General features: G+C 36.6%; 2 protein-coding genes across 8 annotated transcripts; both read left to right on the top strand.

Moving 5' to 3' along the window:
- The first annotated feature begins 3540 nt into the window (after nucleotides 1-3540).
- Nucleotides 3541-14169, top strand: LOC133794519 (phospholipid:diacylglycerol acyltransferase 1-like). Its single transcript, XM_062231791.1, has 7 exons — nucleotides 3541-4237; nucleotides 4925-5147; nucleotides 5289-5572; nucleotides 6240-6564; nucleotides 12227-12486; nucleotides 12998-13483; nucleotides 13697-14169. The coding sequence occupies exons 1-6, from the start codon at nucleotides 3774-3776 to the stop codon at nucleotides 13473-13475; spliced, it is 2034 nt and encodes a 677-aa protein (XP_062087775.1). The 5' UTR covers nucleotides 3541-3773; the 3' UTR covers nucleotides 13476-13483; nucleotides 13697-14169.
- Nucleotides 14170-15272: 1103 nt separating this feature from the next.
- LOC133794518 (polyadenylate-binding protein-interacting protein 3) lies at nucleotides 15273-22331 on the top strand. 7 transcript variants are annotated; one of them, XM_062231788.1, is made up of 16 exons: nucleotides 15275-15565; nucleotides 16148-16181; nucleotides 16543-16704; nucleotides 16783-16929; nucleotides 17126-17262; nucleotides 17617-17807; nucleotides 18050-18227; nucleotides 18325-18558; nucleotides 19056-19183; nucleotides 19337-19400; nucleotides 19488-19524; nucleotides 19867-20192; nucleotides 20442-20585; nucleotides 21393-21479; nucleotides 21601-21663; nucleotides 21910-22331. In XM_062231788.1, exons 3-16 carry the CDS (start codon nucleotides 16563-16565, stop codon nucleotides 21937-21939), a joined length of 1908 nt encoding a protein of 635 aa, XP_062087772.1. In that variant the 5' UTR covers nucleotides 15275-15565; nucleotides 16148-16181; nucleotides 16543-16562; the 3' UTR covers nucleotides 21940-22331. The 7 variants fall into 7 exon arrangements, with proteins under 7 accessions (XP_062087771.1, XP_062087767.1, XP_062087769.1 ...); XM_062231787.1 differs by having other exon boundaries at nucleotides 15273-15565; nucleotides 16148-16176; nucleotides 16543-16929; XM_062231783.1 differs by having other exon boundaries at nucleotides 15273-15565; nucleotides 16543-16929.
- The last annotated feature ends 4127 nt before the right edge of the window (nucleotides 22332-26458 follow it).

Raw genomic sequence — 26458 nt, 5'->3', positions numbered from 1 at the left:
TGTTCTTAGCTTCTTTGGTCTTCCAGGTAGTGTTCTAAATGGAGGAGCTCGTGGGGGGTCAAGACTTGTTTTTCTCCAAGCCTCAGGGCCATTTAATGGATTTACAACATAACCATATATTTTTAAATAAGTGGTCTTGTTGTAACACTCGTGGACTAACAACTCAGGGTTAATGTCTCTATCCTCCATGCAACTTATACCATGAGAACATGGTATTCCAGTGAGTTGCCATCTTCTACAGCTGCATGTCTTAGTATTTAAATCAACGCAATATCTATCACCAAAATAACATCTCACCTCAAATTTTCCATCACCGCAATACTCAGGTATACATTGCAAGGCATGAGACTTGTTATTCTCTAGTATCTTGAAAATTCTTGGTGCAATGTCATGATTCCATTTAGAAATACTTTCCTTCTTCATAACTAATCTCACCATTATATACCTTCTAATAGTTTCTAGTAGAGTAAGAATTGGCTTATCTCTAGCCTCCAGTATTGCTGAATTGAAAGACTCACACATGTTGTTAAGTAACATGTCACAAATTGGATTAGGTTGAAAATGTGATCTGGTCCATGTTTTTGGATCTTTAGCATCCAACCACTTATATGCATCAACATTTAGACCCTTCAACTTCTCCATTTCAGCCTCAAACCTGTGATAAAAAAAAACTCAAAGAAAACTAAAAAACAAAAGTAAATGAAAAAGACAATGAAGTTTAAGATGAAGAGATTTTACCTATGAATAGTTGTAGCTCGTGCTGCCCTCCACACAACTTGCTTAAGAACCAACCCTTTAAACTCTTTTTTGAAATTATTATATAGATGTCTCACACAAAATCTATGAGCGGAGCCCTCAAAACATATTTTAATCGCTTCAATTAGTCCTTTTTGTTTATCAGACATCCAAAATATCCTTGAATTGTCTTGAATGTTCAAGTCATCCTTTAAAAAACCTAAAAACCAATTCCAAGAGTCCTTGTTTTCAGATTCTACAACTGCATATGCAACTGGGAAGAAAGAGTTATTTCCATCAATACCAACAGCAGCTAGTAATTGACCTTGATGGTGCCCTTTAATGTGGCAACCATCAAGACCGACTAATGGTCTACACCCAGCCAAGAATCCTAGCTTGCAAGCAGCAAGACACACATACAGTCTTTCAAAATCAGGATACCCTTTCTCAGAGTTACATTGCATAAAAACAGTAGTTCCAAGATTGCTAGTTTTCAATTCTTCACAATAGTCCCACAATAAAGAATATTGCTCCTTCAGTGATCCATATATATTCTTCAAAGCCAATTTCCTAGCTCTATAATATTTGGAAAGTGAAACATCTCCAGCAGTTGTATCTCTAACTTCTTGTGCAAAACTAGCCCTAGACCAATATGGGTCAGTCTTCCATTTCTTCTCAAATTTTTCAGCTAGCCACTTTGCAGTAACATTCTTATTCTTGAATACCCTACCGCATGTGTGTGTATTATTCAATGTCTTTACCTTGAAAGTTCCTTCCTTATCAATCATGGATGCAAAAACCATCCAACTACAACCTTCCTTACAACGTGCTCTAATTCTGTCTCTGTCATTTTTTATGAACTTAATCCCTCTATTTGATTTTATACCATATTCTTTTATTGCTTGTCTAAAAGTAACAGCAGATGGGAACAACATACCAATCTTGAACATTGGATCCTCCATGTCACACTTGGGATTAAACTCATAATGTCCTTGTCGGTTTTCTTCATTTTCTGAGTCACATTCTGAAATAAAGTCTTCAGAATCAACATCACTAGAGTCCGTGTAAGCTTGTGTTAGTTGTGCTAAATTGATTGCTTCACCAACATTTGGACTTTTTCCCTTGTTAACAACTATCTCATCATCACTAGGCTCATAATCTGAATCTATTAATTCATCTTCATCTTCACCTTCATTAACTTCTTTCTTGCCCTCTTCCTCAACTAGAATCTCAAGAAAATTCTCAACATTGGCAGTGAACTTTTCTACTCTAACTGAATCATTTTTCTTAGTTTGTTCTTCTCCATTTTCAAACTCTTCTTGAATGCCATAATCTTCCTCACTTACACACATATAATCAGGTCTCATTCCAACTCTACACAATGCTTGACTGTAATCAATTTCAACCCAATTTGGAATTGACACTACCACATATAGGTTAGTCGCCCTATTAGTGTCTAATATGCTTGACATGGCCAAAACATCCTTATCATTGACTATAGGAACAAACTCCCCCAAATCATTCAAAGTAATAGACTTATAATAATATTCTAACTTTACACCCTTTGAATAACCTAAGTTGGCTAAGAAACCATTCAACTCTAACAAACTTATGCAATTATTTGATACCCAATCATAATAATCAACTTGACCACCCTCATATATCAACTTACTATCCTCTCCAAGAAAAATAACTCCCCCGTGATTAATCTTCAACGTAAATGCTTCAGTTTCATTTGAATCTACAATAAACCAAAACTAAATAAATATTGATTGCAACAAACAAACAAAAAAAGTATGTCTATTGTCTACCCAGGATATCTAAACAAGAAAAAATGTACATATATTTGAAAGACCAAAATCACATATACCTAGAATATACAAATAAGACCAAATAAATATGTTTTTATATATATATATATTTATATAAAAGTGAAGAGCAAAATCACGTATACCCATGTATTCAAATAATACCAAATCATATATATTTATATGAAGACCAAAATCATAAAATTTTCCATTAATCAGAATACAAAGTAGTTGAAGTGAGAAAAGAAAATATGAAGCATCTTACCGTATATTGCATTTCCCCCTCTTCTGTCTAGAAGCTTTGCCATCTATTTTCAATCATAAGAAATGAAGACTTGTAACCCTAATCAAATAAGCAATCTTTTTTGCTTTCCCTCGACTTCTTTTTTCTTAGCATCTACAGACATATTGACTTTTTCACTCTAATATATTGAGCTAATGTAAAGATGAATTTGCCCATAGTATTAATCATGTGAGAGTCACATAGTAGTCAATTGGTCTATCTCTGTTAAAGTTTAACAGATGTTAAGTAAATTGGGGTGAATTGACACTGTTTAAAAAACTTAGGGATGTAATTGCCCAAAATAAAAACTCAGGGACTAAATTGACAAATGATGATTAACTTAGGGGGCAATAGTGCTAAAAACCCTAAAAAAAAATTGTCCATGATATGATGATCCAACGTTTTCATATTATATAATACAAAACAAACACATGGTACTCCATCCATGGTTCCATACATCTGATCTATATTAAATGTATGTCTCTTAGTCTACCATGTTTCCAACAATAATTGATCACCAATCTTCCACTGACACAGCTACCTCACATATTTTATTATACATCTCACGTTTTCAACGCCTCCCTTCTCCAACAACACACAAAACTCAAATATTTGTCCGCCAATAAGAGAATTTCAAAAAGGAAAAAAATTAATAGCGTATACGAAAGTAGGTATAATAAATAATAAACAAATTCATCTCTCTCGCTCCTTATCATAAACGTCAATTTTGCTCCAGAGTTTTCGTTACCTCCTAGCTTTTTGATTTTTTTTTTTTAAATAAACATTATCTTTTCGCATTATTATAAAGTTATTATTCTTATTATTATTCGTACTACTTTTTTTTTTTTTGAATATGGTGATAAAATGTTAGCTGAAACGGTTTCTCGAGAACCAACCAGAAACTAATAAGTACGGGAGCTTGAGATTCACAGGGTTTGTAAGAGAAAATGGCTACGATTCGGAGAAGAAAAGCTGCGGAGAGCAGTGAGATTATCAAAGAAGAGGAAGAACAAGAAGACGAAGTAGAAAATGATGATAAAAAGAAAAAGCAAACAGGAAAGGTACATAAAGCGAAAAAGAAGAGTGAGAGTAAGAATAAGAACAAGTGGTCTTGTGTGGATAGTTGCTGTTGGTTCATTGGGTGCATCTGTACAGTTTGGTGGGTTTTGCTGTTCTTGTACAATACCATGCCGGCTTCGTTTCCCCAGTACGTGACGGAGGCCATAACCGGTCCCTTGCCGGACCCGCCCGGTGTTAAATTGAAGAAAGAAGGAGTCAGCGCGAAGCACCCTGTGGTGTTTGTGCCGGGGATTGTGACCGGTGGGCTTGAATTGTGGGAGGGTCATCATTGTGCAGATGGACTTTTTCGGAAGCGCCTTTGGGGTGGTACGTTTGGAGAAGTCTATAAGAGGTAAATTGAGGACAGTTTCTTTAATAAGTTTTCTTTGATCAATTTGTGGTAGTTGGTGTTGCTGACTTACGGTATTTGTCTTATAAAGTCATTTTCTTCTCTGAGTTTTAGCTTTTATGCCTTTGTTTCCATTAGTAGATTGGTTAATAATGACGGCAATTTGTTGGTCATGTAATGTTTGGAGGGGAGTAGTCTGCTAATCTATGGTATTGCTTTATGAAGTAATCTAATTTCATTTGTATATACTATAGGAGAGTTGTTTAGTATGAAATTTTCCTCAGTTTGATGTACCCCAGTAAGGAGATTACCAGCTCTTCCATTATTTGACTTTTAAAGTTTTAATATAAAGAAATCAAGAGTTTATGAGTTGCCTTCCATCCCATTGTTCAAAATCGTTGTCTTTTTTTTTGGTTTGAAAATAATATATTTTACTGAGGAATTGTTAGGAAAATCTAGAAGAGCATATTTAGGAAACTGTATACGGTACTTGCATGGATTTACTTGGCCTAATCTCTCATGTAGGTATGTGGGTTGCAGACTTCAATTGTCGTGTTTTTTAAGTTTTTCAAGATCAGATCTCAAGTATTATTGTAATTAGTCCTCATCACTATACTTGTAGATTGAAATTTAAAACTGAGCAATTGTTTTTTGATACTTGGGCAAGCTGATTGGTTGGATCTTTCACAGACCTTTTTGCTGGATGGAACATATGTCATTGGACAATGAAACTGGGTTAGATCCCTCTGGTATAAGGGTCAGGCCTGTCACTGGACTCGTGGCTGCTGATTACTTTGCTCCAGGGTATTTTGTGTGGGCAGTTCTGATTGCTAATTTGGCTCGTGTTGGTTACGAGGAGAAGAACATGTATATGGCTGCATATGATTGGAGAATCTCATTTCAGAATACTGAGGTACTCTCTTTTAAAATCCCTATCTGTAAGATAAGAATGTTGTAGAGGGGTTCGGTTTTTTCTTCACATGCTTCATTCAATTTACCATATTACGAACTGCTCGTAGTGGTGAAGATATTCTTGTCAAACTCGTGTAATTAGGTAAGAGATCAGACCCTAAGCCGGATAAAGAGTAACATAGAATTGATGGTGGCTACTAATGGTGGGAACAAGGCGGTTATATTACCACATTCAATGGGCGTCTTATACTTTTTGCACTTTATGAAATGGGTTGAGGCTCCAGCTCCAATGGGTGGTGGGGGAGGACCAGACTGGTGTTCGAAACATATAAAGGCAGTGATGAACATTGGTGGACCCTTTTTGGGTGTCCCAAAAGCTGTTGCTGGTCTTTTTTCTTCTGAAGCCAAGGATGTTGCAGTTGCCAGGTTTGATCCTTGTTTTCCTTCATGTACCTGAATAGTCATGACTTGTTGCAGAATTTTGATTGCTTGTTGAGATGCCTTCAATTTGTATTTGAAATAATTTCTTCATAGCGTGTAGACTGCATGTAGATTAGTATAATTAAGTAACAAAATATATCTACTAACTCCAATTATGAATCCTGGACGTTGTGCAGGCTGACTATCTAGGTTAGCCTGATTCTGTTTCAGCCAATATTTTGACAACCTTTGGGTCATTTGTGAAAAGAAAAAGAAGATTTTCTATGTTTTTGTTTCTGATTTTACACTTCTAGATATACTTTCTAAATTACCTGTTCAGATATCTTTACTCGTAAGTTTTGATAGCTTTCTCTGCTTTCGTGTAATTTTTAACTACATAAAAGTTTCTGACTAAACATTAATATGCTAATTCTGTTAGACTACTCACGTGAAGTTAGATGCCACTAACAATTGTTGGCAACATGGCATTCTGATTTCGTTTCTAGCTATTAGAGTAAGCATGAATGGTGATCAACAAAGAAACTTTTAGTTTTCTGGCTGTAGTGCCTATAGGTTTTATTTAATCTGAGTTTCAATCTTATGGGAATTCCAACAATATATGGCTTTCATATTTTATTAAAATAAAGATATGTTTGTCATGGTTCGAATGCAGGGCTATTGCACCTGGTTTTTTGGATAATGATATATTTCGCCTTCAAACTTTGCAACATGCGATGAAGATGACTCGCACCTGGGATTCAACAATGTCAATGATACCAAAAGGTGGGGATACTATATGGGGGGGTCTTGATTGGTCGCCTGAGGATTGCTATAATCATAAAGAAAGTAAAAAAAACAATGACACCCAGATTTCAAGCGAACAGGGGGCTGAAAAATTGTTATCTCAATCAAAAACTGCTAATTATGGAAGAATTATATCATTTGGAAAAGAAGTAGCAGAAGCACCTTCGTCTGAGATAGAGAGAATTGATTTTCGGGTAAGATTTATTTCTTATTAAAATTTGATAATTGAGTGGAAATATTGGGCGTTCTGTGAGATGCAGGATCATAAATATTTATAAAAATCACACGGTGGGCTTTGATGATTTCTTTTGCAAGAAGGTTTTGGTAAAGGTGGATAATTGATGTTGGTTTCATGCGTATTTGGCTTATATATAACGAGCATTTTGTTTATAGGTTTTCTCTAGTCATTTCACATAATTTATACCAAAACATTACACACCTATGTGGCAAATTTTTTCTACTAATCTGATAGACCTCCTATTAATTACGTGTACGCTAGGAGAGGGGGGATAAAAGAGAGGACAGGTCAGCCAGTTAGTTATGAGAATTCTGGTTGAGTGTAGGAGGGTACACGGGGTAAATTAGGCCAGAGTATATAGCTGAGTAATTTTGTTGTATTGAGCATGGAGAAATTGGTGTAATTTTCTGTTTTGTTTGGAGAGAACCAAGCTCTCGAATTCTTGGTAATTTGAATGATAATTCTGGCCAAATTCTTGCTATCTTTCCTACTGTTTTATTTGCAATCTATTTTATACTGCTATCATATTGGTATCAGAGCACAGATCTACCATGGGACCTAAAACTATTCCGCAGCTGGAGTTGGTGGAAGAGAAACTTGAAGAGGTGCAATCTGAGCTGAGACGTGAAGTTTCGGAAATGAGAGCTCAGATGCAACACTTCCCACAGGAGCTCGAGGCTCTTCGCACGGATACCCAGAGAATTCCGGGACTGGAGAAGAAGGTGGAGTTCTTGATTGGCCATATCACAACGTTGTTGCAAGGATCGACGCGTATGGGTACGACGGGGCCAAGTGAGGAGAACGACCGACAACGACGGGCAGTGGACGGTGACTGTTCGGCATCCCATGCTCCGCAACCAGATCCGACGGGAACACAACAGCCCCCTACGATGCCGGCGGAGACTACGGCCACTCCGGTCGATTTCTCTGGCGGACGTGATTTCGGTCCTCCCCGTATGGAGCTTCCTCTGTTTTCTGGTGAAAATCCCGACGGATGGGTGTTGCGGGCTGAACGTTACTTTGTTTTGAACCGATTCTCTGAGCATCACAAGTTGGAAGCGGCTATCATTGGGTTAGAGGGAGCTGCCCTAACTTGGTTCCAGTGGGAGAACCAGAGGCATCCCATCACTTCGTGGTCGACATTGAAGCGGCTGTTGCTGCTTCGATTCCGTGAGGTGCCGATTGGGTCGACGACAGAGGAGCTGCTGTCCATTCGACAAGAGACCACGGTGAAGGATTATCGTCTTCGTTGGGAGGCCCTGGCTTCTCGGGTGGCCGGCGTCCCGGAGCACGTATTGGAAGGGTGTTTCGTCAAGGGGCTGAAGGAGGAGATTAAGGGACCGTTGCATATGTTACAGCCTTTGGGCTTAGCCCATATCATGGACACAGCCCAGCGTATTGAAGAAGGGCACCAACTTCTGGGATTGGGCCTTCAGCACAAAGGGGCTTACACTAGGGTTTCTCCAGGCCCAATTACACCACCACGTTACTCTCCTTTCCCTGCGACTGTACGGCCGACTCAGCCCCCTTTCACGAACAGTTCTGGGCCGATATCGACGTTTTCTGGGCAGTGGGGAGGCAAACAACCCAGTTCTTCAACACCTAAACGTTTGACAGAAACTGAATACCAAGATAAACGCAGCAAGGGCCTTTGCTTTAGGTGTGATAAAAAATTTCACAGGGGGCATGTATGTGAACAAAAGACATTACAGGTGCTTTTGGTGGGAGATGACAATGAGGAGAGCGAACCTTCAGAGTCCCCTCCTCTTAGCCCAGAAGCCAGCGTGGAAGCAACATCGGAAGACCAGTTAGCTATGTTATCATTGAATTCATTAGTCGGCATCTCTTCAGCTCATACGATGAAGCTATCGGGTATGATTGCCGAACAACCAGTCACAGTCCTTATTGATAGTGGTGCGACACATAACTTCATCTCAAAGGAGTTAGTGGAGGCTTCGAAGATCCCCATTACAGCGACTACAGCTTATGGAGTCCTACTTGGGACGGGAGGTAAGGTGAGAACGGACGGAGTTTGTACGAACGTGGAGCTGGAGCTGGGCACTTTAAAGGTGATTACTGATTTTCTACCGCTGGATTTGGGTGGTGCGGATGTTATCTTGGGTATTCAGTGGCTAGGGTCGCTGGGAAATATGCAAGTTAATTGGAAAACGATGGTGATGAAGTTTGAAGTGGGAGGAACATGGATCACACTACAAGGGGACCCCAGTTTATGTAAATCACAAATTTCGCTCAAGGCACTTATTCATTCGGTTCAGCAAGAGGGGCAAGGTTACTGGATTCAGTTTGGTTCCCTGTCCACGGAACACATCCAAGAACCCGACTGTGTACCGCCGGCAGTAGTGTCATTATTGCAGCAGCATGAGCCAGTTTTTTATCTGCCGGAAGGATTACCACCGCAGCGTTCTCATGAGCACAAGATTACTTTAAAGGAGGGGGCTGGTCCAATTTCAGTTCGTCCTTATCGCTATGCACAGGTCCAGAAAGATGAAATTGAGCGATTAGTTAAGGAAATGCTGCGAGCCAGAATTATACAGCCTAGCACGAGCCCTTTTTCCAGCCCAGTTTTGTTGGTAAAGAAAAAAGATGGCAGTTGGAGGTTTTGCGTGGATTATAGAGCATTAAATCGGGAAACCGTTGCTGATAAGTTCCCCATTCCGGTCATTGACGAGCTTCTTGATGAGTTGTATGGCGCAAAAGTGTTTTCTAAGTTGGATCTCAAGTCGGGTTATCATCAAATTCGCATGGCAGCTAGGGATGTTGAAAAGACAGCGTTTCGCACGCATGAGGGACATTACGAATTTTTAGTCATGCCTTTTGGCTTGACTAACGCTCCAGCTACATTCCAAGCCTTAATGAATGAGGTTTTTCGTGAATTTCTTAGAAAATTTGTGCTTGTTTTTTTTGACGATATTTTGATCTACAGTGCCTCCATGGAACTTCATCTGCAACACCTGGATATTGTCTTAAACTGCCTCAGCCAACACCAGCTGTTTGCAAACAAAAAGAAATGCTTATTTGCCCAGTCACAGTTGGAGTATTTAGGCCACATTGTTTCAGCAGAGGGGGTGTCCGCCGACCCCCTTAAATTGGCTGCCATGCGCCAATGGCCCACGCCAAGAACACTTAAGGAGCTGAGGGGATTTTTGGGCTTAACTGGATACTACCGAAAGTTCGTTCGAGGATATGGCCAGCTCGCTAAACCGTTGACAGACCAGTTAAAAAAAGATGCATTTGGCTGGAATGAAGAGGCACAGGCAGCGTTTGATGGTTTGAAACAGTCTCTGTGTGATATTCCAGTTTTGGCTTTGCCAAATTTTTCAAAACCATTTGTGGTTGAAACGGATGCTTCCGGCACAGGTATTGGGGCTGTCTTGATGCAAAACCAGCGGCCTATTGCGTATTTCAGCAAAGCTTTGTCCCCTCGGGCTCGCGGTAAGTCAGTTTATGAAAGAGAACTCATGGCCATCGTCCTCGCTATCCAAAAATGGCGTCCATATTTACTTGGGAGACATTTCATTGTTCGAACTGATCAAAGGAGTTTACGGTACTTATTGGAGCAGCGTATGGTCGCCACTGAACACCAGAAATGGCTCACAAAACTGCTGGGGTATGATTTTCAGATTCAATATCGGCCCGGTTTAGAAAACAAGGCTGCCGATGCGTTATCGAGGGTGCTGCCAGAGGTAACTTGCCAAGCAATTTCAGTCCCAAATCTGATTTCTGTTGCTGATTTACAATCTCATGTCGCCACGGACCCACTGTTAGCTAAGATAATCCAGCACCTACAAGCAGGGAAGTCATGTACGGGGTACTCTTATCAACAAGGCTGTTTAAAGTTCAAAGGCAGGTTGGTTTTACCATCCTCTTCCCCGTTTATTCCGCTTTTGCTGCAGGAATACCATGACAGTAACGTAGGGGGTCACGCTGGCGTGTTTCGGACCTTTCAACGGATAGCTGCCGACTTCTATTGGCAAGGAATGCGAGCTGATATACAGAAATATGTTGCTGAATGTTCAGTGTGCCAGCAGAATAAGTATTTGGCGCAATCCCCAACAGGTTTACTTCAGCCTCTTCCTATCCCGGAGCAAGTATGGGATGATATTTCTATGGATTTTATTGAGGGACTACCTCAATCTAATGGCTTTGACTCGATATTGGTCGTGGTGGATCGCCTTTCTAAATATGCCCATTTTATCCCACTTCGGCACCCATACTCAGCCACCACCGTTGCATCAGTTTTTGTTAAGGAAGTTGTCAAATTACATGGTATTCCTCAATCTATTGTGACAGATCGTGACAAAATTTTTTTGAGCCTCTTTTGGAAGGAACTGTTTAGATTGCAAGGGACTGTTCTTAAGCGGAGTTCGGCGTACCACCCACAGACGGATGGCCAGACGGAGGTCGTCAATAGATGCTTGGAGACATATCTTCGCTGTTTCGTGAGTACGAAGACAACACAGTGGGTTAAATGGCTGCCATGGGCTGAGTTTTGGTACAACACTTCGTATCATTCCTCAGCGGGTATGACACCTTTCAAAGCTCTCTATCACAGAGATCCTCCACCTTTAATACGGCTGGAAGGTAACCAAACAATTGTTTCAGCAGTTGAACAGAATTTACAGGCTCGGGATGAGGTTTTGGATTTATTAAAACTGAATCTCCAGCGTGCTCAGCAGAAGATGAAGCATCAAGCGGATAAAAAACGGAAAGATATTCAGTTTCAAGTGGGCGATAAAGTCTATGTGAAGCTCAAGCCTTATCGGCAGCGCACTTTGGCTAAAAGAAAAAACCAGAAATTGGGTCCGCTGTTTTTTGGCCCTTTTCCAGTGCTGTCACGCATTGGGGGTGCGGCTTATCGACTTCAGCTCCCATCGGATGCAAAGATCCACCCAGTTTTTCATGTTTCTGTACTTCGGCCAGCGTTGGGTCCTCTCCAATCTGCAACTAAGCTCCCTATGAATCTGTCCTCTGAGATGGAATGGCTGCTGGAACCCAAGAAGGTGTTGGACATACGACCAGGAACTCACAGAACACAGCCACAGGTTTTGATCCAGTGGCTACACCTTCCTGAATGCGAATCCACTTGGGAGGACTTTGCCACAATTCAGCAACAATTTCCAAGTTTCCACCTTGAGGACAAGGTGCGTCTTTGGGCGGGGGGTAATGATAGACCTCCTATTAATTACGTGTACGCTAGGAGAGGGGGGATAAAAGAGAGGACAGGTCAGCCAGTTAGTTATGAGAATTCTGGTTGAGTGTAGGAGGGTACACGGGGTAAATTAGGCCAGAGTATATAGCTGAGTAATTTTGTTGTATTGAGCATGGAGAAATTGGTGTAATTTTCTGTTTTGTTTGGAGAGAACCAAGCTCTCGAATTCTTGGTAATTTGAATGATAATTCTGGCCAAATTCTTGCTATCTTTCCTACTGTTTTATTTGCAATCTATTTTATACTGCTATCATAATCATACTTATTTTAGATGGGTTTCATTTTTTAGTATAAATTGTGCGTGCAGATATCATTACTCTTGTCTTATTATGTCTTAACTATTCCCCTGAAATCCCTTATTTATATTAAGTTGGCAAACTGGTATATAGGATGCAATCAAGGGGAATAATATTGCAAATAGTACCTGTCGTGATGTGTGGACTGAATATCACGACATGGGGATAGAGGGAATCAGAGCTGTTGCAGAATATAAGGTGTACGCAGCCCAAGATGTTTTGGACCTACTTCATTTTGTTGCCCCGAAAATGATGGCGCGAGGTGGTGCTCACTTTTCTTTTGGCATTGCTGACAATTTGGATGATCCAATGTACGATCATTACAAATATTGGTCCAACCCACTGGAAACTAAGTGAGAATCCTTGTACTATTTCTCTCTGTAATTTATTTCTTTTTCCTTTTTTCAATTTAGAATATACTTGTTGAATGAAAGGATCTCGATCGTTTGGCTCACAGAACACCCCATTATGTGGTAGTCTAAACTTCTAATTGATGAGCCACCTCGAAACATGGGTGTGTGAAGATATAAATGGCTCTCATCTTAAGTTTAGGCAATTCCGGATGCTGCAGCAGAATTGTAAACCTTCGAAATGGTCACATGGACAATTTTATTTGGATTGATTGCAACATAAAAGGATTAAATTCTCAAGAAAACCTTTCTTTGATAGTCTGGACTTATAGGTTGTCTATATCAGAGTACTACACTGCTAACATGCTTCATAATTTAGTCATTTACCTCACTTTTCTTGTTTTACATTTTCTGTTTGCATATATTATTAAGGATATATTGCACATTACTTCTGTAGTTTTAGCTCATTGACGAGTTGGTTTGTTTTTCTTTCGACTCTTGCTTTTCTTTACAGATTGCCGAATGCTCCTGATATGGAAATTTTTTCTCTTTATGGAGTTGGAATACCAACAGAAAGATCCTACGTTTATAAGCTATCTCATTCAGCTGAGTGCTACATTCCATTTCAAATAGAAACTAAGGCTAATGATGAAGAGAGCTGTTTGAAAGACGGGGTGTATTCTGTAGATGGGGATGAGACCGTGCCTGTTTTAAGTGCAGGTTTCATGTGCACTAAAGGTTGGCGGGGAAAGACCAGATTCAACCCTTCAGGGATCAGAACATATGTAAGAGAGTATGATCACTCCCCTCCGTCCAATCTGCTTGAGGGTAGGGGTACTCAAAGTGGTGCTCATGTTGACATAATGGGAAATTTCGCTATGATTGAGGATGTCATAAGAGTGGCAACTGGTGCTTCTGGAAAGGATTTGGGTGGCGATCAAGTCCACTCGGACATTTTTAAATGGTCTGAGAAGATCAACTTACGTCTATAATTTAGGTGGTATGTGTTCCTTCCATAATTTAACCATAGATTTGATAACAATGTTGACATATTCTAAGATCATTTCACGGGACTGATTTGCAGTTTATATGCCTTGAAATCTCATTAATATCTTATTTTGCCAAATTCATTAAGCTCTACCAATTTATGTGGCCCTACTACAATAAAAAATTATCTGTAGCCTGATATTTTCTATCTACTTTTTTCTAACAGAGTGCAGACTTTGCTCCAAGAGATAATCACGTTGTGTTTTGCTAAGAATACGAATTTATACTCGACCATCCTGAATAATAGAGTTAGGGAGGGAGAGAAGATTTTCCCTGTTCTTTTTTATGTAAGAAGATTGCCCGATTCGGACTGGTTCGACTGGACGCTCTGAAAGGCAAAGGCGTGCTTTTGAGGTATCTCTAATGGTTATTTATTTTCTTAGCTTGATTTGATTATTGAGAGGTTTCCTATAACAGTTTTTGTCTAGGAAGCTAACAACATAAATTCATTACCTCTTGCTGTATGCAATGCAAGTGTATAAGTAAATTTATGGCAGTGTGCAATATAAGCAAGCACCCAACCAATTCTGTAAAGTTTTGCCATAATTATATAACATTATGTACTTAATCAACAAACTTCTAAATTTGAAGTTGTTGATTTTTAGATCATTATTTATGTTATTTTTTGTTGACTTGAAAGTTGAATCTGTCCTTGGGATTTGATTAGCCGATACTTTGAGTTTATATGTTAAGTAGAATTCGATTTGAACAGTTGGACTTCGAAAAAAAAAATGCAAAATTGATATTGATGTGTCGAATATGGAAGCCAAATGTGAACAGAACGCAGGTTGGTCGATGTATCAATTTTCAGACGGATAACGCCATTAATAATAGTAATTATTATTACGGAGAGAGTGGAAGGCCGAAATTAGTGACATTATTAACTTCAACGCTGTTTTCCGTACTTTCAAATGAAAAAGAAAAAATATATATATATTTACATTGACAAACGACATGTCCTTATAGGTATATTGGACACAAATAAACTAATATTTGAAGATGACTTGTGTCTCAAAAGGACACGAAGAAGCTATGCCTCTGAACTACATACTACATGTCGTTTTTCATAAAACCAAAATACAATTACAAATAAGTGAAAAAAAAAATCAACTGGATAAATTAAAATATGTTAAACAAGAAATCGACATTTCAAAAAAAAAAAAAACAAAACAAAAAATCGACAATAAACTTTTGCTCCATGAACGACTCTTCGTTTTTTTCTCCAAAGGGAAAAAAGATAAAGCATACTTCTGCATTGAGGCTTTGCCATGCTCTTTACACAATTTCGCTAGGAAGAGCAAGAGTTTTAACCATTGGCTATATAAGTTCTTTTTTAGCATCATTTTGCTGTATATTATTATTATTATTATGAAATTATTAAAAATGACACACATACAATCTTGCATTTTCAAAATTGATTCAAATTACTACACGATTGTCAATTTTAATTTGTTACCAGTAGTAAAAAACAAATTGAAAAATAATTATAGGAACATAAGATTTTTGGTAAGAAAAAGAAAAAAAAAAAGGGTCAAATATCGTTTTCAAAAATCAAAACAATAAATCTCTTAATAAAAGCAATATTTGACTGAGGTTTCAAACATTTTTCTTCGTGTCGTTTTTTTTTCTTTTGATTTCTCTTCGTGTCGTAGTTGATAATTTATTATTATTTATTTATTTAAATTGCTGCAAGTTGATATCATACACCGTAGCACAGCAGAACATATTCCAGTTCCATCTTCTTTAGAATTTTACACAAATTGTAAGTTTGTAACGGGTCTCGCCGTTTCTCTCTTCAAACATCACAATTTCTCTCTCGATCAAACCCGAACTCCAAACCCCAAATCTCTCCATCTCTTCACTGGCCTCGTGATTCGCGCTCTGAGATCCTCACTCTCGCTCTTTTCTTCTCTATTGCAAGCCCTGACGAAAACCCTTTTTTCTCTATTCCTAACCCTAGCTCACTGAGTTCACCCCCCTCCAACTCGGAAGCTGCTTCTGACTAATCACAGGTCCTTTTATTGACTTTCTTCAGGTGAGGATCGTTTCCTTAAAACTTATATTGTAAATGTGTGAATTTCCCAATTTAATACATTTACGTTGCAACTATTGTTTTGTGCTTTGGGCGCGCTCTTAGGGCAAATAGAAGAAATCATTAATAATAAATAAAAAAAACCAAAGCTTTTGCCCTTTATTTTTCGGAGATTTGTTTGTAAATAGGGAGTTTTCAGTTCGGGGATCATATTGGGTATTAAGCGAATTACGTTAATAGAGGTTTTGGTTAGGCGAACTGTGGCGGCGTAAAGCGATGTTGAATTTTAGATTTGACGTTTACGTGATTCTGCATAGTTGTTTTATTGCGTCTTGAAATTTAAGCTCCTCGTGCCAATGATTCTTTTTATGTCCCTTTGCTATAGGGATCTTGTTTTAGCGTTCTAGGTTGATGATGATCTTTTGTTTAACGAATTCAATCAGTATTAGAGCCTTGACGATAATGCAAGTGATAAAACTTCAATTCACGGGCACTTAAACAGATGCTTAGAATAATATGATCTTTCTTATTTTTGAAATTATACTGTGCATTTGGCTTGATTCCTCATTCGTTCTGTTTGGGTAGGTTCATTGGGACTACAGGAGCTTTAGTGGGTAAGGTGAGACTTTGATTTGATTAATGTTATAATCTTCTCAAAATTTCAACATTATTAAATATGGTTATCTGGATCAGGACATTATTTTGAGATATTTTGGCAGTGGCATATCTTGAAAATTGTTATTGCTATTCCAATTTTGGTCAACACTTTTTGTGTTTTCTTTGCACTATGTTATATGCTGAAGGAACACAAGTCAATAGATTTTTGTAACAAAAATGATCTCTGGATAAGAATTGCAGTGTTTACTTTCACCTTGGTTTATTAGCATCATCTGAACATGGTTTTTATAACATTGATCATTCATTCAATGTATGTTAATGCAATAGAGTGGCTTAAACAGATGCCAAGTTCTTTGTCATAGGTTAAAGGGTTCTGTGAAGGATGAATATGCAACCGGCTGTCCATTCCAGATCATCTGCCAATGGATTTGGCCGTCGCAGAGGCGAAAGAGATGTGGGGACCAGGCTGGAGAACAAGTCACAGAGTGGGAAGTCAAATTCCAATAACAGATTAACATCTACTGGTGAAATTCGCTTACAATTTCTGTTGTTTCTTGTTAGGATTTATTTTCCATTGTTAAAGAGTCTAAATTCTATGACAGGGAGCAAAACTGGTGGCCATGGGAGTCCTTCGCATGATCGCTTAGTATATATAACTACTTGTTTCGTTGGTCAGCATGTGGATGTCCATGTGAAAAATGGATCCATATATTCTGGAATATTTCATGCAGCAAACGAAAAAGATTTTGGTAGGTTTCACTTTTTCTATTTTTGTTGAAGAGCTCATGTTTTACAGGTTTCAACCTTTTTTATTTAGGTTTCAATCTTAGTCTTCATTGAGTATTTTGCATTTTTTCTGGCGTTTAGTATTACTTTAGTCAGCTGACAGTTCTAATCCTGTATTTTAGATGAGCTTTATCACATTCACCTGTTTGTTACATTCAGGAATTATATTGAAGATGGCTCGCTTGACAAAAGATGGTAGCTCTCGAGGACAAAAGTCTCCTGCGGAGTCAGTTAGCAAGCCTCCTGCAAAGACATTGATTATACCTTCTAAAGAACTTGTGCAAGTTATAGCAAAGGTTTTGCAATATTTATGCTCTGTTCTTATTTCTGATTTCAATTTGTTGCATATATTTTAAAAAGTTCCACTGCTTATGGTTTTTGTTTGAGTTATGTTATTGTTTTGTTATTACTATAACTAATGACAAAACTATTGCTACTATATTACATTAATGCCTTGCTTGGTAAAATTTTTGGTTTCAAAAGTGAATAAAGGGTGGAGATCTTATCAAGATGTTACTTCAGAAAATCTTCACAATTATTTTGAATATTGAAATAGAAATCTTTACGGGCAATAGCTTAATAGGTAGCTACATTAGATATTACATAATTGGATAGTGTATGCTGATGCAGTGGTAATTCAACTTTGACAGGATGTTTCTGTTACAAGTGAGGGGTTTTTAGATGAGGCTCAGTGTGAAAAACAGCAAGAACTTATGATAGATTCTGTCATATCGCAATCTCGCCATGTTGAGTTGGAGAGAGAACTTGAGCCATGGGTCCCTGACAAAGATGATCCGCAATGCCCTGAATTAGAGAATATTTTTGATGGCCATTGGAATAGGTTGTTCTAACATCTATTTTTTCTCATATTTATTGGTGATATACTGCTATTTCAATGTTGCAAATGATTTTTTCTTTCAAGTAGGGTGCCATTTGAACAACTTTGTGGTTCGATTGGTAATTGCCATTTTCTTTTAAATTTAAAGCTAATTTGTGATAAGTCTTTAGAGTACTGATGCTTCTTTAGATTTTTTTTTTTGTTTTTGCTTTCCTAAGTAATTACTAGTGCGCTTTTCCTTTTAGGGGATGGGACCAGTTTACAGCAAATGAAGCATTGTTTGGAGTTAAAAGCACATTTGATGAGGAGCTTTACACCACAAAGCTTGAGAGAGGTCCTAAGACTCGAGAGTTGGAAAAGGAAGCTCAAAGAATTGCAAGAGAAATTGAGGGTGAGGACACTCGTGATCTTCATTTAGCAGAGGTGAGGCTTTGTTGATGGTATTTTGAACCTATAAATACTTTTTTTTACCTTTGAAGTTTTCTAGTTTTGGATGTTGATTTTTTTAAATGCAACACAGGAAAGAGGCTTTCAACTCAGTGGCAATTTAGATATTGATGAGGAGACAAGATTCTCTTCTGTCTATCGTGGTAAGATAGCTGATGACAGTGGTTATGATGAGGACGTATTGGTGGATTCACATAATAATGATACCTTTGGAGATTCCTCTACCTCTGGAATTTATAGTTCAGCTGACTGGAACAAAGGAAAAAGTAATGATGTGGCTCGAGCTTCATCAAGTTCTTGTGCTATGGTAGCTCCTTCATCAGAAATCTTTCTCATAATTTTTTGCTCAGCATGTTAGCTATTGAAGTTCGTTGTTGTTTAGTCTTTTGAATTATCTAAACAAGTCTGTTGCACTCTGGATTATTGTCAAAGAGTTGGTTGGTAAACCATATGAATATTTTGAAGCAAAATGAACTGCAAGACCTTTCTAGAATTTTGTTCTTAATTATATTTCTTTTTTGGAAATTGGGTTTATTGAAGCAACAGCCTATAAATCTCCATGTTATCTCCACCCCACTCCCCTTCCTCTCTATCCAGAAAAGGGAAAAAAATTAAAATAAATGAAGAATAAAAAAGTTTCTGTTCGAGGCGTGTTCCATAAATTTATGCATCCTTCTTTTATTATGAAAATTTAAAATTTATTCCTGATATAGTCCTGGTTTTTCCCCGTACATTGTTTTGTTGAGAATGTTTTCCTCTATATATATTTCTCTTTTATACAAATGTTATGGATTGCTTTTGCAGGATCAAGCACAGTCTTTGCATTCAAGTGTTGGTGTGGATTTAAGCAGGTCTGGTTCCTATGATCATGCTGGGCAGCTGGCATCAGAACCACCTTTTAAAGGCTCTTCCGCTACAACCAGTGAAAGCAGGTTCCCAATAGAGTAATCATATTCATTTCTTTAGGATTTTTTTTTGGTGTGTGTGTGTGTGGAGGGAGTGGGGAGAAGAATTTTAATTTTTTGATGTACTTTAAAGCAGCACCAGCCTATTTCATAACTAGCTTCTCTGGTCTGAAATTTCAGGATCTTGGATAATCAACTTTGCGAACATGGAGGGAGTGTGAAAGAGTATTCAGAAAAACAGGCTGTGAGTTAAACTTCCTTTGTTGCCTTCTATTGCTCTTTTTTTTAATTGCTTTTAATATCCTCATTTTTTTTATTTGTATTGGCACAGTTTATTGAGGAGACTCAATTGTCAAAACCTGATGGTGGTGAGTGTTCAATCTTTTAGGGAATTGGATGACTTTTTTTTTCCTTTCTTTCTAATGTGTATTTATTATTATCCTTCGACACTAAAAGGTATTTTGTGCAGCAATGTAATTTAAAACTGAAAGTTTTATAGGCAAGAGTTGTTTGTGGCTCTTAAGCAAAAACAAAATCTGTAATAGTTGCAATTTTCTTGATGAAACTTTTATCTTCTATATCAACAATTTTGTTTTATTATCATTTTTCAGTTAATATTGTGAGATTTTTTGTTCTCTTAACTTTCTTCCCCGCTTCTCTCTCTCTCTCTCTCAACATGTAACTTTTGTTTCTTAATTATTCAAATGCAGATTCATTATTTTCGCAGAATGGAAAAAAAGATTGCTCTGATAAAGGAGGATTATCTCCTAATGCCACTTCTTATGCTCCTTCTAGTGTTCCACTGAAGGGAAATGAGAAGACTTTTTCTCCGAGTGAATCAGTGGAGACTGTAGCTACTGGTAAAGCACACGGGCAGGCTCAAGCTGTTAATTCTCATGGACGGCCTGGTAGTTCTGCATCTTCCAGTTCAGAATGTGCGGTTGCTGCTTCTGCTACTAGCGGTCCTGGTTTATCACCAAGCTCGTCTATGGGTTCATTGTCCTCTGAAAGATCGACACTCAATCCCCATGCTAAGGTGCAATTAGCTTGTCATTTGTCTTGATCACAAACGTCTCTCTCACTTGATAAGAAACAAGAATTATTATTTGATAAAGAAGAGATTTGCTATAATGGCTCAAATTTGATAGCTATTCAATCTGAAGCCTATGCAATTTTCTTTTCTGAATCTGTTAGTTCACTTGGATATTCTCATTTACTATCATTGCCTATATCTTGAAATAATCTAATATATATGGTTGCCTTTAATTTTTTCTCTTAATATTAGGAATTCAAACTCAATCCAAATGCAAAGATTTTTGTACCATCTGCGCCAATAAGGCCTCAATCCCCTGTGGCTGATGGTTCCTACTATTTTCCACCTAATATGTCTGGTGTACCACAAATGTCTGGCATGCCTGTGAGCATTGGAGTAAGTACCATTGCAGTTACATGCAATTATTTCTTTGGAATGTTTATATCAGGCCTTGTTTTGTGAAGATGTGGCTTAAATATTTGAAATTTGGATAGTGGATAGCTATGTATTGTATTGGCCTCTGTTGGGGCACTATGAATTCAACTGGGGGTTTGAGACGTCAGAGAAATTTAGGCAATGGAGTTTCCTAACACAATCATTAGCATTGAAAATTGTTTCAATTTATATTGATATTTTTATTCCTTTTAGCACATAATCAATTTAAGTTGTGCTTCTGAAATTGATCTATAACTGCACAGCATGCTCTTATGTCTTGTGCTTTATTTAAAGTCAGCTAATCATTCTATTGCCTGTGAGGGATTGATTTTGTCATTCATGATTTGCTTTCGTGAGGTCTACAGCTTGATTGCTCACTAGGGACTTTACAATATGGCTTCCAAAGGTTGTGAGGTTCAATGTATAAAAAGAAATATATGGTCTTTATGGGTAAAAATAAAAATATAAGACAAGTAGGAAAAGCTAATTATAGTATGATCTATCAGAATTCAATCAATTCGTAATCCTTGAAAGCCTTCGTGTTCTGACTGCAAAGATTGGCATGTGTACTGTTGAGAAGTTGCGAGTATTATTGTTGACTTCCATTTCAGGTGAAGTGGATTTTTATATGCATGTTGAAAGCTATGAGTAGGGAATATGTTTAGCTTAGAATCTTGTATTATTACTTCATTTAAGAATGTTATAGCAAAATATATAGTTCTGCTTTATTTACTTTGTTGATTAATGCTAATTTCCTAATGTTTGCAGATTGGTCCCGCCTTTCCTCACCAGCAGCCGATTATGTATCCCCAAGCTGGACAGCCACAAACATATTTTCATCCAAATGCACCTCAGGTATAACTTAATTCTGAGCATTTTTATGCAACTGTCACTGTTTTTTTTTTTTTTTTTTTTGTATCTGATATCAGTGAATATAGATTCTCGTCCTTAATTTTATTTCTTTACCTGAGTGCAGTATGGGCAACAGATGCTTCTTGGTCATCCTAGGCAAGTTTTGTACATGCCAAACTACCAACCTGTAAGCAATTTTCTTAATCTTTTTCATTTCTATCAAATGCATAATTGTTCGAGGACATGTACTAGGTTGATCGCTGTTAGATTTAGGTCGAATAAGTGTACATTAAATGCTCGTTTCGGGTTTAGTTTTCATTGAAAGAAAGTTACTGGATTTTTTTTGCAGATTTGATCTGGTTTCAAATGTCTTTCATCTTCTGATATGAGATTGATTTCATTGGATTCATGTATGTGATTTTTGGTTGTACAGGAAATGCCATATAAAGGACGAGAATATTGACTTGTTTGTGGCGAATCAATTATTGGTTTTGCATTGGTCAACAGCTGAAGAATAACCCACCTGGGAGTGGAGGCGTCTTGGAGGAACCTATTTAAGGAAAGTGCCCACCGTCCCCTGATGATTTGACCTTTGTGTGTGTGCTAGATCAAGTTTACCGTTTCTCCGAGATATAGGGTTGCCACCACCCATCCTTTAACCCATGCTCTCTATGTATTGGGGATTTCCCAATTTCATATAGTGCTATAGTGCCCTTCACAATGTCTCAATGTTTTTTTTTTCTTTTTTTTTTTATAAATTTTAATTTATGGAACGTCAAATATTTTTTTTTGACACATTTCTTCTTTATGTTACTCATTTGGGTTTTAATGAAAAGTGAAAACAATGATTTGTAATTCTTGGGGTTCTATTTGCAATTTTTTATGGACTTAACGGTCGCCATTTTGGATGTGTATATGCTATTTAACAAGTGAAAAGGGGGCTTTGCTGATTAGTTGCCTAGGGATGCAAATCTATTTAAAGATTGAACTACCATGTTTCGAGTCCTTTTTTAACTATGATAAAAAAAAACATGTATTGTTTAATGTATTTAATAAAGCATACATGCTTCTTCAAAAAAATAAAAAATAAAGAAATCATGCTTATTAATGAAAATATTTGATGCGAAGGATAATGTAAGAGTTAGGAATTTCAGGTCCATAAATCTGACCCTCGTAATTTGTTAGGAACCGTAGAAAGTTGTAAAAATTACATCTGGGATTACACCTCTCTTTTGTCTTTTCCCCTTATTTTCCTCCCCTTTTCCCTCTCTCTAAAGCCACGCTGGGCTTCTTTGGAACAAAATTTGTGTACCTGTTCTGCTTCATTCATTACTGTTTTTTGGCGAGTTTGTGGGTACATCCGCTACTCTATAAGTATTTTTTTTAACAATATTTAAGGTCGTTTGGTCTCAAAGAGTATAAATATGACCTACTCTTCAAAGAAATTATTTTAGTGTATAACAAGTTTATGCCTGTTGTCATGGCTAGAGAAGATTATTTGAAGAGTTTGACTTGTATAATTGTTATGTTTTTAAAAGTAGCATTTTAGTATTTCTATATTTGGTTAACTAAAAACTAATCAAAATTCAAACGTAAATACAATTTAAAAGTAACCATACTAATGACAATGAGTTATCTAGAATTATGTTGTTTGTGCAACTCTAAGAGGACTCCCTATTTTTTTGTAACTAAAAGTTATTTTAGGGAGCTACTTTTATTTATTTAACTCTAACTATACTCCCTATTTAAGCTTAATAAGCTGTATAATATAGTTAAAATAATCATAAATTAAAATGTTAGTGGTCTAATATATTAAAACAATCATAAAATAAAACTAATTTTAATTATAATAATATTAGAAAAAAAAAATAGTGAGCTCTCACGTTTGGCTAGCTCCCTAGCCACCCTCTAAATAAGAGAGTCAATTTGGAAGAGTGGTAGGAGCATAGTTTTTCTAAGTGAACTCCATAAAATAGCTAAAGAGCCCTAAGATTGGTATAAGAAAAAACTGGGAGGAAAGAATATTTTGGAAAGAAAAATGGAGGGTTGAAAAAAATTGTTTGTTTGGAAAGAAAAGTGAATGGAAGAGAAAAATGGATTTACAAAAAACAAAAAACAAAATGGTGGGTTCCACCAATATTTTTCTCCTCTTAAATTGGAGATAAAAATTAGGAGAAGACTTTTAGGACATATATCTTAAGCAAACTACTTATTTACCTTTGTATTTAATTCAAAATAATTGATATATTAAATTGGAATTTCACTTCCAAACTATTTTCTTTCTTTCCTCCATACCAAACTAGATTAAAGAAATATTTTTTCTTTTCTATCACTCCAATTTTCTTTCTTTCCTTTATTTTCAATATTTCCATTTTTCTTTCCTTTATAACCAAACCTAGGAAGGGAGTCCTTTGGAGTTGCTCTTAATTTTCATTTACTGTAATATTTCAAGACATTTCTAAAAAGTAACTTCAACCTCTATTTAAAATCATTTAAAAAAGAGTAATTAACAGTAAAACCTTCTCATCTTTATATTCTTATACACTTAACTTCCAATTTTTTTTTTTTCGCCAGTAAAATATCTCAATTTACTATTTCATTAGCAAATCTAAAAATGAGGAAATTTTACCGCTAATTACTCTTTAAAAAATAACCAAAATCTAACTTAAAAACCCTAAAGTTAATGAAGATTTTGTAGCTTTGAATTAACTAGCATAATAGGTAACTAAAACAAATAGTTAACAAGTAGTACTGCAATAATAAATCAACATAATTTAACCCATATTATTCATAATTTGGTAGCTCCAAATTTTTTCATTCTTTTTCCACGCTAAATTAGATGAGCCCACAATTTGTGAGATTTATTATGAGTATAAATTATTTTCATTTTGGGTATGAAATATTTTTTTATTTTGAATATTCTTGTTAGTTAATTTCAATTTCTATGCATTATATTTGGTGCTAATTAAAAAATGTGCTAGACATATTAAGTTTTTCAAAATAATGTCACTTCTTGGCACTGTACCAAAAGTACCCTCATATTTTCCCTCTTCTCACTTCTCTCTTCCCCCTCTCTCTCTTTCGGTTCACTCTCTTTCACCTCACGACAACACCAACACCACCATCACACTATATATTGCATTTCGAACAGTTCTGGGCATGATTTTTTGGTTTTTGTTGTGAATTTTTTAGATCTAAAACTCTAAAATCTGCAGAAAATCGACCTTGCTCTATAGTGGTTCGATGGTGCCCAATGCCAACTCGATGGGGCCTTCAAAATCAAGATTTTCACGAAAAAACAACTTTGCTCAATGATGATTCGATGATGCTCGATGCCAGCTCTATGGGCTCAATACGATTTTTGCAATCGACATAATTTTTCACTCGGTTGTCTGTTTGGGGTGATTTTTTTGTTTTGTATATTTTTTCATGATCTACCTGTTTGACATGCTCATATGCACATTTATGAAGTGTAACACTTGAGAAAATATAAAAATGCAAACGTACCTCATGTGTTAAGACATGTTTTGGTATGTTTTTAAGTTTTAAACTTCACAAATGTGAATATGAGCATGTCAAACGTGTAGATCTTGAAAAAATACAAAAAAAAAATCACCCAAAACAGACACCCGAGTGAAAAATTATGTCTTTTATAAGAATCACATTGAGCCCATCGAGCATCATCGAACCACCATTGAGCAAAGTCATTTTTTTTCTTCATGAAAATCTTGATTTTGAAGGCTCTATCGAGCTGGCATCGAGCACAATCGAACCACCATCGAGCAATGTTGATTTTTTTTGTAGATTTTAGAGTTTTAGATTTAAAAAAATCATAAAAGAAACTCAAAAATCATGATGAGATCTATTCGAAATACAATATTTAGTGTTATAGTGGTGTCGCGAGGTGAGAGAGAGTGAACCGAGAGAGAGAGAGGGAAGAGAGAAGTGAGAAGTGAAGATATTTTTGGTAAAGTGCTAAAAAGTAGCATTATTTTGACATCTTTAATATGCCTATTATTTATTTTAATTAACCCCCAATATTAAGCATAGAATGTGAAATTTTCCTTTTTACAATTATTTTTTATTCTCCCATTTTTATCATTATTTTATATAATATTATATATATATATAAATCCCTAAAGTATTCCCACCAACAATAAAAGTTAGACTTGCAAACTTTAGGTCTTTTAATTATTGATCATGGGTATAAATCATAGGTCTTATCATCAATCTATTCATAATCAAAAACTACTTCTCTTTTTTATTTTCCATATCTCTCTAATGACTTCTTTGTCTATAGTACAAACTAAAAAGAAAGTAATGATATGGGAATTCAAAATAGTTTAGTAATCAATCATATTTATTGAACTTGAAATTTCCTATTTTGAAAAATAGTATCACATGTAATGTTTGAATGCACCTACTATTACTTTAAATGTTTCTTAGTGGGAAAGCTATAATTTTGAAGTATCTAAACCACACCAACCAAAAGTATAGCCATGGGTTGCCCTACGATTGTTTTCAATTGGATTTTAATGAATATGTATTATAGCTATTCAATGAGGGATATTATACAAATCTTTGTCATATTCCTATTTCTTAGAATTTTTTTTACAGGTAATTGATTTTGATTCTGCTGTCAAAAAAAAAAAAGACCTTTAAATTTTTGTTCTAATCTACTGTCATAGTAAGAATTGGATGTTAAATTATAGAGAATTATTATACATATGACAAAAATTTGTCACTACACCAGCTGTTGATATCGTATTTGAAATTGGTATTCACTGAATGGGTGCTCTTTTATAGAGTTAAAACTATTGAGTAATGATGAAAATAAGAATTTTATGTACTAAAACTGTGCACCAAGTCATATAGCAGTTATTCTTTTATTAAATATTTGGGAGCATCTAGTTTTGGGGTCATTATTTGTTCTTATCAGTGTGGCTTGGCTTATGTCGTGGAGTGGGATTGGGCTAGGTACG

This window comes from Humulus lupulus, chromosome 8, assembly GCF_963169125.1.
Source record: "Humulus lupulus chromosome 8, drHumLupu1.1, whole genome shotgun sequence".
NCBI lineage: Eukaryota > Viridiplantae > Streptophyta > Magnoliopsida > Rosales > Cannabaceae > Humulus > Humulus lupulus.
This window is presented reverse-complemented; position numbering and strand designations above follow the sequence as displayed.